Source organism: Pleurodeles waltl, chromosome 7 (assembly GCF_031143425.1).
Source record: "Pleurodeles waltl isolate 20211129_DDA chromosome 7, aPleWal1.hap1.20221129, whole genome shotgun sequence".
In the NCBI taxonomy this organism is placed as follows: Eukaryota; Metazoa; Chordata; class Amphibia; order Caudata; family Salamandridae; genus Pleurodeles; species Pleurodeles waltl.
Window position 1 is genome coordinate 310656949 of NC_090446.1, and position 14712 is coordinate 310671660.

The 14712-nt window shown below is 45.2% G+C and overlaps 1 protein-coding gene across 4 annotated transcripts in view; it reads left to right on the plus strand.

Moving 5' to 3' along the window:
* Positions 1 to 14712, plus strand: part of SGK2 (serum/glucocorticoid regulated kinase 2) — a 402530-nt gene that overhangs the window by 230262 nt on the left and 157556 nt on the right. For 3 of the 4 annotated variants that reach the window (XM_069243753.1, XM_069243752.1, XM_069243754.1), the window contains one exon: positions 3295 to 3355. The exons of the other annotated variant lie outside the window; for it this stretch is intronic. In XM_069243753.1, coding sequence (XP_069099854.1) covers positions 3320 to 3355 — 36 coding nt within the window. In that variant the 5' untranslated portion in view covers positions 3295 to 3319. The remainder of the gene's footprint in view (positions 1 to 3294; positions 3356 to 14712) is intronic. 4 annotated transcript variants of the gene reach the window in all.

The following is a 14712-nucleotide window of genomic DNA, read 5'->3' on the forward strand; positions in this document are numbered from 1 at the left end:
TTATAGCCAAAGCATCCATCTCTAACAGGGCTCCCCACTTCTGCTTCATACTGGGATCCCACTCACAGCTTCATCAATGCACCTCAGTTCACACACTTCAAGCCCTCAACTGTGCCAGGGCCATGAACCCCACACACTGCCGGAGCACCTCAGTTCTTGCAGTCAGTCACCCTGCTGCTTCTGGTCTGGGGCCTTGGGCGCAGCTCCATCAGTGCACCTCAGCTCACACACTCCAAGCCCTCCACCATGCTAGGAACCCCAAACACACTGTCTGCCAGAGCACCTCAGTTCTTGCAGTCAATGAAAGTCTGCTGCTCCATTACTGGGACCTCGGGCGCAGCTCCATCAGTGCACCTCAGTTCACACACTCCAAGCCCTCAGCCGTGCCAGTAACTCCATACAGGCTGTCTGACAGAGCAACTCAGTTCTTGCAGTCAGTACAGTCTGCTGCTCCATTACTGGGACCTCGGGTGCAGCTTCATCAGTGCACCTTAGTTCTACCCCCGCAAGGTCACTTCTTTTCAGTTTCATTACAGTGGCTCAATTCTAATATTCAGTCGCACTGCCAAGCCAAAACTGGACCCACAAGAACAACACACAGCTACGCCAGTGCACATTAAGTCTAACATCCAACGCCACTGTTGATGAGAACTACCACAGCTCTGCCAGAATCCATCAATTCTAATATTCAGGGCACATTACTTCTCAGTACTAAGGCTCAGACACGCACACGCCCTTCAGGAACTCCTGCTTCTGTGGTTCAGAGGAAATACCACTCTCATAATGGGCCCCACTCGCAGCTTCACCAGGGCACCTCCAGGCCAACACTCAGCAACACTGGCACGCCAATAGTAGGTTCCACACATAGCTACATTAACATGCCTCACTTCTGACCTTGTTTGTCCATTACTATTCCAGTACTGCAGCCCACATACAACTGTCAGTGCACCTCAACCCTAACCTGCAGCTCCCCCATTATTCCAATACCAGGAATTACACAGCGCTTCGTTTCTCATTCCTCAACCACTGCCTTTCTGTTATTCCAACACTGAGCCGCGGCTCATCTCTGTCCATACCCCCAATCCTGATCTGAAGCAACCCAATATTGCTGTATTGGGATTCATATACAACTCTGCTAATGCACGTCCTGCTGTTTGGCACTGGCCCCTGCTGTTCCACACTCTGATTTCTGTGTGACATTGTGGGGGAGCCAATTACATCTATTCTTAGCTGCCGTCTTTATTTGGGAGGGTCCGTTTCACCTATCTCACTCAGCCCTTTACTCTGTTTACTCTCAATGTTTTCTTCCTCCCCTACTTTTCTCTTTTCAGCTTTTAAAATCCACACATTAATAGTTTTGCTCTTTCTTCCAACTGTTTTTTTCTACTCCTCTCCCTTTTTTTATTTCCTTCTTTCTCTTGCTACCTCTTTTTTCAAACCTGCAAAAAGTTGGTTATTACTTTCCTTGTTTCGTTCCTCTTTTTTCTTTATCAGATGTTCATTCTTTCACTATTGCCCATAACACCTTTACTATGCCACTTATCCTCTCCATCTTTACTCCCTCTTTCCTTTCACCTTCCAATCCGCCCCAAATGATATTTTTGTTGTGGTGTTTTGAGCATTACACTCTAATTCCAAAAGTTTGTTTGTGATAAAGGTTTATATGATAAATGTACATGTTTTAAGATAGAGGAAGAAGGTAAATGGAAGTACTTTAGTTAAATGCTGGGCCACTGGGATTGTATAGCAGGAAAAGACGAAATTGACGCAGGTTGGCCAATTTATATGTCAAGAAAAGTCAAATTATGAATTTTCAATACCAATTGCTCTAGCTCAAGAAAATGCGAGACCTATCACATTTCAAATGCTCGCATTTATACTGCCCCAGTGTTGAGTTCAGAAACAGAGATCAAGTGTCATGCAGTGTATTCTGACCAACAGTTAACATGGAGGTTTCGGTTTACTTTCCCTTTCCTTCATTGTAAAGTGATTTTTTTGTGTGAACCTACCACCTATCTTGCTGGAGTACAGAAATTATGAAAGGAGAAGCTGCAGGATGTAAAATATTTTCAAACATACTAAATGTTAATACATGTGAAGAATTTTCCAAATATTTCAAAATATATCAGCAGGAAGAAAAGTTCAAGTGAAGCACACTGCTTTTCTTGTTTTATTGAAATTCTGAAGGACGATAAAAACAAAGATTTTGATAGGATCAAAACACGTTACTTGGCAAATGTTAAATATATGTAGAAATCCGATTTCCATCCACTCTTTTGTGAACCACATAGCTTTAGCTGTAAAGCTGCATGACTGACGCAAATTGAGAGGCCTTCTCAGGAGGAGATTACTTTTGAATCGTGCACTGTAAAGGACAGTAGGATCCTTGCGCACCATGCTTTTTACATGGGACAATGTGCTCCAAAGTGCACCACTTGACACACTACTAGCCCGACGTTCTCCAGCCTAGTGGGTGTGGCTAATTTGCTACACACTGTAACGCTTGGATTTTTCAAAAATGTCACTGAGGTATCACTGATGGCAACACTCACACACTGGAAATCGTTCCATCATCAAGTCCACAAGCACACACACATAAATGCCTGGTTATGCACATTAGTACTGCACATAAGTAGATGCCAACCTGTTACTCAGTGATACAGCCACGTATCACCTTGTCTGGGTGCTGTCGAACCAGCTCTTGCACATTTTTAACACACATCTTTGCGCTTTCGGAGCCATACATGCACCGAAATTAACGTTTCAGCTTTTTAGGGAGCTGCATGGGCACATATGACCGTTAAACACCTCATTCTATGACTAAAAGACATGTAAATTCCCCTTTTGAGAATGTTACCTGAACCACAAATGCTCGGGAAAACCTCATTTTATTCCCGACCCACGTGTCAATAAACTCACCTTTTGGCTCAGTCCAGGTACCACGCGTGCGCGTGTTCCCAAAAGTGCCCTGAACCTGTTCTCGCTCGTTCGGGGCGCATCGCCTGAACCAGCGCTTGCTGGATGAAACGGCTACAAAGGCTCCTCTGAACAGCAGCAGGTCTTTCTACTTTGAAAGGCGGCTGCAGACTTGAAGGGGCCGAGGCGGGCCTCCCCGGGGAGGTGTCTGTAAGGGCAGAGTGGCCCAGCAGGGAGGGGAGGGAAGAGCGGAGGAAAGGTCGGAGCGGCGCAGGCAGTGCAGCATGGGAGCCGGGACGCAGCAGCATGCCCCCAGAAGGAACTGGGTCCGTCGTACAGTGGCCGCTCATTTAACGTCTCTCTCCCTCTCTCTCCCAGTGCTGAGGCGGACACCCTGCTGAGAATGGAGCGCTCCACGACGTTGGTACAGAACGGAAAGGTTAGTGATTTCACCTTCTGTCATGTTCGGTACACAATCTATACATTTGGTATTAACAAACTCCCTTTTAACAGACCGATTCACAACCAGATAATGTGCACAGTGCTTAAGTTGTGTTAAAAACACATGGGGTTCCAAAGATTTTTTTTTCTTATGAACCCTCTACTGGCACTGCCAAAAACAGGGATTGCTGAATGCCAAGAATGCCCAGAGGTGACTCCAACTTTTCTTCACCTACCCGACACTTCCTGTTTCATTTTTCACTCGTGTAGTTTATTTTATTTTCCATCTCTGCTTTTCTTCTCTGTCTGTTTTCCCATCCTTTCTTTCACTTTCACCCATATCTGCCGTGCTCTCGTCTGCTGTGGGTTACAGTCAAGGCCACTGGAATTATACGATTATGCGACTGCAGCGTCTTCTCATTGATATTTAAGGATTTGCCACATAATCCATCTGCTGCATAATCCTCAGATTTTAAACAAATGTTAGTTTCTAACCCACACAGATCAAACGTTACTGAATGAACCCAGGTTGCTGCGCTGTGGAAGGCGCTATGCAAAGGTTGGCTGGTCATCTTTCGGTTGCTTATTACCTACTATATTTGGATGTTAAAGTGGTAGTATTGAGGTTAAATCCTTGCCTAGATTGTTAAAGGAAATACAAAAATACGGAGTAATTCTATCACAAAAGTGCCTAATTAGGTTGCATATGTTTTTTTTCTTGCTTTACAATTTGGTCAAACCTGCTGTATAAGTCCAATGGTCCTGATTTCACTATGATGAAACTTAAGTCACTGTTCCCAAAAATGGGTGCCTGTACCCACTAACTCCAACCACAGCCACAAAATAAGCGCTGAGTTCGGAGCACTACATGACCTGAGTTGAGTGGTTCCCAGATGAGCCCTAAAATCGACCTGTAATTCCGGATTGAACATGTGCAATCCCCAGACCCCTGCTTCCTTGTCTTCACTTAGTGACACTGCCCATGAAGTTGGCACCCATGGACAAATGCACTGAGTGCTCATTAGGGAGCACTGGGGCTATTTAAATCTTTGTTGTCAACTATTTGGGGCAAATTCCACTGTTTGCGAGTCTCTAACACCTGCATTGGCTCCCAGTCAGCAAAAGGATCACCTTCCGACTTCTCACCCACGCACACAAAGCCCTCCACGACAAGGGACCGGAATACCTCAACAGACGGCTCAACTTCTACGTCCCCACCCGCCCCCTCCGCTCCTCTGGCCTCGCACTCGCCGCCGTCCCTCGCATCCGACGCTCCACGGCGGGTGGGAGATCTTTCTCCTTCCTGGCGGCCAAGACCTGGAACTCCCTCCCCACCAGCCTCAGGACCACCCAGGACCACTCCGCTTTCCGGAGACTCCTAAAGACCTGGCTGTTCGAGCAGCGATAACCACCCCCTTTGTCCCTAGCGCCTTGAGACCCGCACGGGTGAGTAGCGCGCTTTATAAATGCTAATGATTTGATTTGATTTGATTTCTAAAGAGGAGAACTTGGGAGGACATGGTTTTTAAGCTGGCCCAAGTAAATAGAAGTACCTCAAGGAGACCTATGCCTTTCGTTACATCTAGGCTCTTGTAGTTGTGAATTTATATAGAGATGAGGTTCTTACACTGGCAGTCGGTGATAGCTATTCGGGGGATGCCTGACTGTATAGAATTCTAATATTGAGATTTTTATATTATATATAATTTTCCAAAAAACGGTGAAACCCAATAAAGCACAAAAAGGCTTCACAATATCCAAGAGCTCGTAGAAAATAGAGAATGAGCACAATTCAAAAAGTCATTCATGTGAAAAAATCGTCAGCTCCATTTATTGAAAAAGGTTCATAAAGGCAAATAGAAAAAAGCCACTTCAAAAATGCATATAACAATAATCAATGATGTGCCCAAACCGAGCAGCGCACACGCTGCCCCGGCCAAATGTCTATTTATATATACATTTTAAAATGGTGTGTAAATGTGAACGAATGTGAATGTGAAAAATTGGAGGAAAAAATTAAGTTGGTATCTTTGATTCGTTGGAGCAGCGTAAGTAGAGTAAACAGAATGTACTTTAGATGATAGGTGGCCTCCATTAAAGCGCAGACAAAAAGTCAGATGCATTATAAGCAAAAAAAATGATTAGTTGCTGGAATATAGAATAGCACTTAATTTTTAAGAATAAAAAAAACTTATTTAGAAAAGCTCCAACCTTCCAATAAAAATTGAGTTTTCCGTCTTTAATTGTGAATTAACTTCTTCAGCATTTGTGTATTTTATTGATGTATATCTGTTTCTGTACGGTTTTGAGGTTAAAATCATAGAAATTGCATAGGCGAGGGGTCCTTTGGCTTCCAATATAGCTAAGTGTGGGTCCCTAGATTCCAGTAATGATTCAGGTGGGGGTGGAGGGGGAGATTAAAATATATGAAAAATGCCGATTTAGAGAGGAGGTCTATAAGAACAAGCAGTGGCAAAGCCAACAAGTCTAGTTGTAAGACACTCACCAGTATTACCAAACAAAAAATGTCTAAAACCAAAACTATTTTTTTGGTCTTAAAAAGTAAAAAGCACACATGGGATCAGTAGGCCGTTGTATTGAAGGTTGCTACTTTGTGTGTGGATGTGCTGCTTGTGAACAAATCGGTCACTCATGGTGAAGCCAGCCAGTAGCTGAAGTGCGCTGACACATTGTCCCATGCTGTACACTGAGGTGGGCCGAAGAAAAGAGCGAATGACAAAAGAGGAGGCCATTGGAAGAAGATGGCTGACTCAAAGCCTTTATTAGTAACAACATCATATACGTATACTTCTATAACAATCAAAACATCTTGGCTAACGCCATACTGAAAAACTGTTCTGAACAAACTGTCATCTTTCATAGAGAATGTTTGAGGGAGGGTCCACCAGTGCACGTTTTCGTTTGGCACGAGGAAAAAAGTATCTTGCCGTGGGAGGATGAAGTGCAATCCCCCCAAAAAGATAGTTTTCCCTAATTTATGTAAGTAAACTAAACTGTGAGATTGTTCTTATTTGTACATTATTACAATGAAGGGGGTTGTGAACGCTGCTGTAGTCTGCTGTGTCCGATTCTGGAAAGGGTGGATATGTTTCCTTGACACCCGTACACTGGAGCATAAAGGTCTGCTGCAACAAGTGCATTTTGAAGATGAAACCCGAGCTGTGGCATAAACCTGGAGTGGATAGAGAAAGCACATCAAAAGCATTGGTATGCTTTGCCTTTTGATGAGATCTAGATTTTAAAACACATTCCGATCAGAGTGCATTAAACTTGCATCTGAAGAAAGGAGGATAGACTTTTGGCTATAGCAATCAACCATACTTCTACCATTACTGGGCACTGTAATTGAGCTGTTACTATTATCCATCTTTATGCTACTCAATTTTCTGACCCAATACGAATGGAAAGCAGAGTTTTCCTTGCTAGGATTCAAGCGCAAAATCTGCAGACCACCACAGGGGACCATGGGTGGATGTTTAACTAAGTAGGTATGTAACTCACTGAGAAATCAGGCCACCATGCCACTTGGGAGCTTCAGGTAATACAAAACATAATTTCTGCGTTTTTCTGGTACAAGAACCAGTAATCAACTAATTCAGGGTGTCTGCAATGCACCTGCATGTGAACAAAATTGTCTACTTTGCCACGAAGTCCCTTATTTCTTCCTCTCCCTCACCATTTAATGATGTATGTTAGGCAGGAGAACTTAGTTTCTCATTTGTTAGCCTGACCTATCAATTGAAGGCCCAGCAAAAGCATCTGAGAGGAATGTTTTCCTTTGTACACAAATCAGATCAGGGCTATTTTGCCTCACTTTGCTGATTTCATTGCGTAATTAGTGCAGACATGTAAGAAACTGGGCTCTTTGCAGATGCCCCCTCTGTTTTTGGCCCACTTTTTGCTGCATGATGCTATTGCTTTTGATCTGTAAGTGTGGTAAGGCCTGCTAACCAGACTTGAGCACTAATGCTCTTTCCCTAAACTGTATATAGAATTGCATAGGCCGATTGGTAAGGACTTCACCAGCTGTGAAAGTCCCTAGTATCTGGTACCAGTGGTAACCAGGGCCAGGTTAGTAGATGGGTCACCAGGCCTGCAGCACTTATTGTGCCAACTTGTGTGGCCCATGGAAAAGTGAGACTGCAGAGCTGGCAGGCCAGCCTGCATGAGTAGTCTGCTGCTCGAGTGTGACTCTACCCACACCAATAACATGCAGAGTCCCCTTTACTGCCCATAGACAGGTCATTCACCCCTAAGGCAGGGCTCCTATAGCCCAGGAGGCAGAGTGCACTGTTCTACGATTGAGGACATATGTGCATGAACACCTGTGATAGCATTTAAAAATGTAATGCTACGACGAGTAACCAGCAGTCCATATGATGCTCAGTGATGCTCTCTTCTCTCCCCCCCCCAATATATCATTTAAAAAAAGACCCAGCCCAAAGAAATAACACATGACGGACAGGGAAAAGAAGATTTTCCTGTTAGAAAAACCCTTACCCACCTGGGTTAGGTGGCATGCTTCATCATTGGGTTTCTTCCTGTTCCACTACGAAGCAGGGCGTGCTTCTACCAATGAGATACGTTGGAGCACTGTTGTAGTCACATCAATGTGAACAATAAGAGGGATAGGAGTGATGGTGTCTCGGGTGAGTTAAAAATACCTGCCTCCCGGTGATTCCAATGATTTTAATACATTGATTCCCTACCTTTGACTTCTGTGTACCCCCACTTTATCATTACTGGAGCCCGGGGACCCCCACTTAATCTTCATTGGAATCCGGGAAACCCCCACTGAGTCATCACTGAAAGTTGGGGACTTAATCTGTTAATATTATTTAATTTTCTATGCAGTCGAGGACCCCCTGAGGACGCTTCGCAGACCACCAGGGGTCCCTCGACCATAGATTGGGAACCACTGATTTAATAGATCTGACCGAGACGGTATGATTAAAAAGGGGGTGTTGGAAGTGGGGTATGATATGTACCCCACTTCCTGGTTTACATGTTTTGCAGCTGTTTCCCCATGATTTCTCTTCAGGGCCAAGGTTGACTCCCTAATGTCACTCCTTGTATGACTACCCCTATTGAAAGCATTAATATTACATGCTATGTGGTATGGTGTAATACACCTAACTAAGGTTGTGTCTTAAGATGATACCCAATGTTTGCTAGTCCGTCTGTGATGCCTGGGGAAATGAAAAATCTATAATTATCATAGCCCTCATACATGTTGGTCTCTTTTATATATTGGTAGTGGGTGTGGTGCCACCTATTTGCAAACTTCACCCCACTTGTGGAAAAAGGCGCTTGTGAATATCAATATGCTCCCACATTAGACAATACATGACATACTACATTTGAACATGTGAAGAACACCAAAAAAGCGCACATGGTGCATGCGTAACCTACTCAATAGTAATCGGACTCTCGTATCATAGACCAGCTGGGAGGTGTGTGTGCTTGTAGTCACACTCTAAAGATTTGGCAGAATATTAGGCTCGTCTTGGTTGTCAATATCTGTGATGCAATATAAAAAAGATAAATGGCACTTCTCCAGTATTGGATCTTTCATAGATTCACATGCTTGAATCATCCCGTCGTCGAGGTGGGAGCCTCACGGTAAGTTTAAATACATAAAGCAGTAAGTGTAAAACCAGTAGGCCCTAGTAGGCCTCATAGGGTATTTTACAGTCTATCCACTTTGTTTTGTGAAAAGACCCAACCTTCAGTGTCAACCAATCAGGATTCAGCCCCTCCCAAACACTCCCAACAGAGGCTGAATTCCCTCAGATTTTCTACCGCACGTCGTGTGAAGGGAGTCTCCCTGAGCTCTGCTCAGTTTTTTCATTATTTCGGACTGAAGATTGTTTCTCTCAGGAAACTAGCTTTACAGCGTTATCATGTCTGAAAAGACAAAGAAGGGTCTGTTCAGAGACTGTGACAATTGTGGGAAGAAGAGACTGCATGTTGATGACCCCCACAAGAAATGTATCTACTGCCTCCATCCAGACCACAAGGTGAGAGACTGCAAAATCTGTCGCACCTTTAGTCAAAAAACCCTCAAGGACCGTGAGGGTAGACTTCTCTTATGGCTGTAGAAACAGAAAGCCATAGAACATCCTTCCTCAGACGACAGTGAAACATCATCTCATGCTTCTCGCCCTCAGAAAAGAACAGGTGAGAGAAGTAGAGGGTCTGATGAGCCTCCAAGGAAGATGCCCAAGAAGACAAAACAAGTCTCTACTGGAACAAAAAAGGATGCTTCCCATTCAGAGACTAACATTTTTGCCAAAAAAGGTTCATTCAGAGCCTACTACGCCTTTGCATCGGAAAAGCACCTCAAAAAAGACATCCCTGTCTCTGTCACTCCAAAAAGAGCCAGAAAAAAGTCTCTTCAGGGAAAAAACACCCGTCAACGACCACCCCGTCGACGACGGTGTCGATGGTAACATCTACTACGGTGTCGTCGACGTTCACAACAGCGGTCTCACCGATGATTATGACGTCGTCGCCGTTATCGTCGACGACGATAATTACGGCAAAAAATTTTAAGAAGGCGTTGTCGGCAAATACATCGCCGGTGGAGGCCTCCTGGGTTCACCAATCGACCAGGGCACTCCCATCTATGAAGCACCTCTCAATGAGGTTTCAAAAGGCACTGCCGACGACGGCACCTACAGACGATACGTCGACGAAACGGTCGACGAAGGAACCACCGACAAAGGATTCGTCCATGAAGGGCCCGTCGACGAAGGACCCGTGGACAAAAACGCTGTCAGTTACGGATCCGTCGACGAGGGAACCGTCGATGATCATATCGTCCACAGCATTAACAGTGTATAAACCATCAACCTACCTGGATACTTCGCCGCACCATTCGTCTAGTCTGCCTTATCATCAGGACGACTCCACCAGGTTCTTACCCCTTTCACTTATCACCATGGGGGACAAAGCGTCTAATATTCTTCCAATGCATACTTCGCCAAGTAAAGTATTGCCATACCCCCCACAACATCTTTTAGATGATAATGACGATGATGCATACTCTCAAATCGACGGAAAGTTTGGGCCAGCTAGTAGCCCGTCCCAACTCCATGTCAAATGCCAAGATTTTGATGAGGAGAACGAACAGCATTACCAACCTTGTTATGCCTCAACATCCTACCCACAGGCAGAACAGCAACCGCCCCTCTCCATGCCTAGCACACTAGTGGCAGACCTACAATATATGCTGAATGACTATTATAAAAGGTTTCCACCATCAACTCAGACCACGCCACCTAGACCTGAAAGCTACCAGACACCTCGTCAAACCCAGACTACTATTCTTCCGGAAACACCACAGGCTAGCATACCGGTAACTAGCCAAACTCAGGAAGCTCATCCCTCGTCAGATGACGAAAGGGAAGAGGGTGAGCTAAGAGATTTGGCGGCTAGTGAATGGGATGATTATCTTGTCCCCACACCATCTCCACCGCCAGCAGGTCCATTAGACTCGCCTCCAGAAGACATAGGAGGTTTTCATAATTTGATAGAGAGAGCCGCAAAGCGTTTTGGCCTTTCAATTGTCTCTCATGAAACCAAATGTTTTCTATAAGACTTCAAAGAGCCGTCAAAGAGATTGGTAAGAGCTATACCCATAGTAGATTTCTTATGGCGGGAGGGTTTGAAGGCAATGAAAAATCCTGCAACAGTGCCATCACAAATGCCAAGACTGGAGAAAAAGTACAAGGCCCCAGATGATTCTCCGGCCTGTTTAGTGTCACAGCCAAAACCTGATTCTGTTATATCACAGGCGGCGCAGCGACATTCCAGAAACCCCTCCGCACCAATAGCATCTCCCCCAGACAAAGAAGGGAGGAGATTAGACAACATCGGTAAACAATTCTCCTCTGTTGCAGCGGTCACAGTTAAATCGGCTAACTCCCTCGCCATCCTGGGAAGATATGATCGCCAAATGTGGGCAGACATGTTAATGTCTACCTTTTTGTATCTCCTGCCGGAAGACGTCAAGGTGGAAGCAAAAAAGGTGTTGCAGGAGGGAGAAAGGGTTTCCGCAGAGATTATAGACAGCACAATAGATATTTCTCTAACTGGCTTCAGACATTTAGACCGGAAGTCCAGAGACGTGTTCTCGACATGCCTTTTGATGGAGAAAGTTTGTTTGGAAAGCATGTCGACGACATGTTACAGGCCATCAAAACTGATACGGATACGGCTAAATCTCTAGGTACCCTTCAATATAAAAAACAACCTTTTCGTGGAGCATGGGGAAGAGGAAATTATTCCTTTCGAGGAGGATACCAACATTACAGATCCCAGTATCAGTCTTCCTCCACAGGATCACGACACCAGTACCACCAGCAACAGCAGCATTATAGGTTACCACCGGCCGCAGCTTATAAACATCCAACTAGAGGAAGAGGAGCTGCCCGAGGAAGAGATACGGGCAGAAAACAATGACCCGCCGGTCATCTCAGCACTTCCCCACCCACCAATATCGAGGGTTGGAGGTCGCATCACTTCCTTTTTCCCCCAATGGGAGGCCATAACATCGGACAGATGGGGACTCAATGTAGTGGCCAGAGGTCATACTCTGGAATTCACGCAAACACCACCAATTGTTCCTCCATCGGGCCCACCACCCCCGAGAATCAACCAACTCCTCAAGGAAGTAAAAGTGATGCTCAGCAAAGATGCGATAGAGCCAGTCCTTTTTTCTCAAAAGAACAGAGGATTCTATTCCCGCTTCTTTCTCGTAAAGAAACCCTCAGGAGATTGGCGCCCCATCCTGGACTTAAGAGCACTAAACAAGTTTCTAAAGAAACAGTTGTTCAGGATGGTAACACTGCAGGATGTCCTGCGTCTTTTAAACCCTGGAGATCTGATGGCATCCCTAGACCTCCAGGATGCTTACTTTCATATTCCCATACATCGCAACCACCGCAAATTCCTAAGGTTCAGAGTGGGTGGTATGCACCTCCAATTTAGAGTTCTCCCATTCGGTCTCAAATCGGCCCCCAGAATCTTCACAAAAATGTTAGCTCCGGTAGCAGCACATATCCGCCAGTCGGGTATCCAGGTCTTTCCTTACCTGGACGACTGGCTCATAAAGGCACCCTCAAAGTCGCAAGTAATACGTCATATCTCCGATTGCCTTCAATTGTTAGACAGCTTGGGGTTTGTAGTCAACTACCAGAAATCTCAGCTCCACCCCAAACAGGTATTAAACTTCTTAGGAGCAATACTAGACACAGTCCACAACAAAGCGTACCCATTTCACGAGAGGAAACAAAAACTAACCTCCTTAGCAGGCAGGCTCTCCACAAAAAAGTTAGTTTCAGTCCGCATCTACAAATCATTGCTAGGGATGATCTCATCTTGCATTCCGCTAGTCCCAGATAGCAGGCTCCATATGTGACCCCTGCAAGAGCAATTGGACATACAATGGACCCAAATCAACGGTTCGTTCGAAGACAAGATTCACATAACACCTCTAATGAAAAACTCCATGAGGTGGTGGGCGATTCTAACCAATTTGTCAAACGGACTGTCATTTCTTCATCAAACACCCAGTTACATAGTAACAACGGGTGCCTCTCTCGAAGGATGGGGTGCACACTGCCAGGACCTGCAAATCAGCAGAACCTGGAATGCAAAAGAGGTTCAACTCCACATCAGTTACCTAGAACTCAAGGCAATACACTTAGCTCTAAAAGCTTTCTTGCCAAAGCTACAAAATGCAAGCGTCTTAATCAGGACAGACAACACAACCAGCATGTTTTATCTAAACAAGCAAGGAGGCACGAGATCCCTACAACTCTCGCAACTAGCACAACAAATCTGGACATGGGCCATCAAGCACAATATTTCACTCAAAGCGGAGCATGTGCCAGGGCAAACCAACGTTCTAGCAGACACCCTGAGCAGGACAGTGATTCCTTATCACGAGTGGGAGCTAGACCAAAAGATTCTCAACCGCCTGTTTCTACTATGGGGCAAACCGAACCTAGACCTATTTGCCACTCTCGAGAACAAGAAATGCCAGTTTTATGCAAGTTGGCTTCCCCAGAAAGATTCGTGGGGGAATGCGTTTTCGATGAGATGGTCCGGAGTTTATGCCTACGCTTTTCCTCCGATCCCGCTCATTCCGAGAGTCATCAACAAACTAAAGACGGAGGGGTGTCGCCTCCTATTCATAGCTCCCAGATGGCCCAGACAAGTCTGGTACACGGAGCTCCTGATGCTCTCCGAACAGCCACATCGGCAACTCAGACAGAGTCCGACTCTCTTAACGATGCACCAAGGACAAGTCAGGCACCCAGATCCGTCATCTCTTCATTTGTCGGCTTGGCTCCTGAATACAATGAATACTTGAATCTCAACATTTCACCGGAGTGTAGAGACATCTTAGCAAAAGCTAGAGCTGACACTACCAACAAAACCTATAGACTTAAATGGAAACGTTTTTGTATATGGTGTGCAGCAGAAGACATACATCCTTTGTCCGCTCTTCCAGAACAGATACTTCCATATCTCTTGCTCTTGGCAAAGTCAGGACTTTCATATTCCTCCATTCGAGTGCATCTGGCAGCAATCTCGAGGTACCGCAGATCACCACACAGGGTCTCATTATGTTCCAATAGAATTGTCAAGCAATTCATGAAAGGCCTTTTTTCGGGTTTTCCCGCCAGTTAGAAAACCACCGCCGTTATGGTCCCTGAATGTTGTATTGATGCAGCTCATGAAACCTCCCTTTGAGCCGATCCACAAAGCCGATCTAAAATTCATCTCATGGAAAACAGCGTTACTACTAGCTCTTACTTCAGCCAAAAGAGTCAGCGACATTCAGGCTTTCACTGTCAAACAACCCTTCCTCCAATTCACAAACTCGGGTGTGATCCTGCGAACAAATCCTAAATTCATCCCGAAAGTTCCCTCAACGTTTCACTTGAATGAACCAGTCATCTTAAAAACCTTTTTTTCAAATCCGCAGACAGTAGCCGAAAGGACATTACATTCCCTTGATATTAAAAGGTGTTTAAAGTTTTATATACCGAAAACACATACCATCCGCCAGTCTGACCAATTATTTGTTGCATTTGGCGGAACAAGAAGGGGGCATGCGGTGTCCAAACAGACTATAGCAAGATGGATTGGCCTGGCAATTCAATTCTGCCATGCAAATGCAGGTAAACCGCTCCACACCAAGGTGAGAGCCCATCCTACAAGATCGGTAGCCATTACAGCTGCACTTTTTGCAGGGGTGCCACTACATAGCATCTGTAGAGCAGCCACATGGTCCAGCCAGCATGCGTTTACGAAACACTA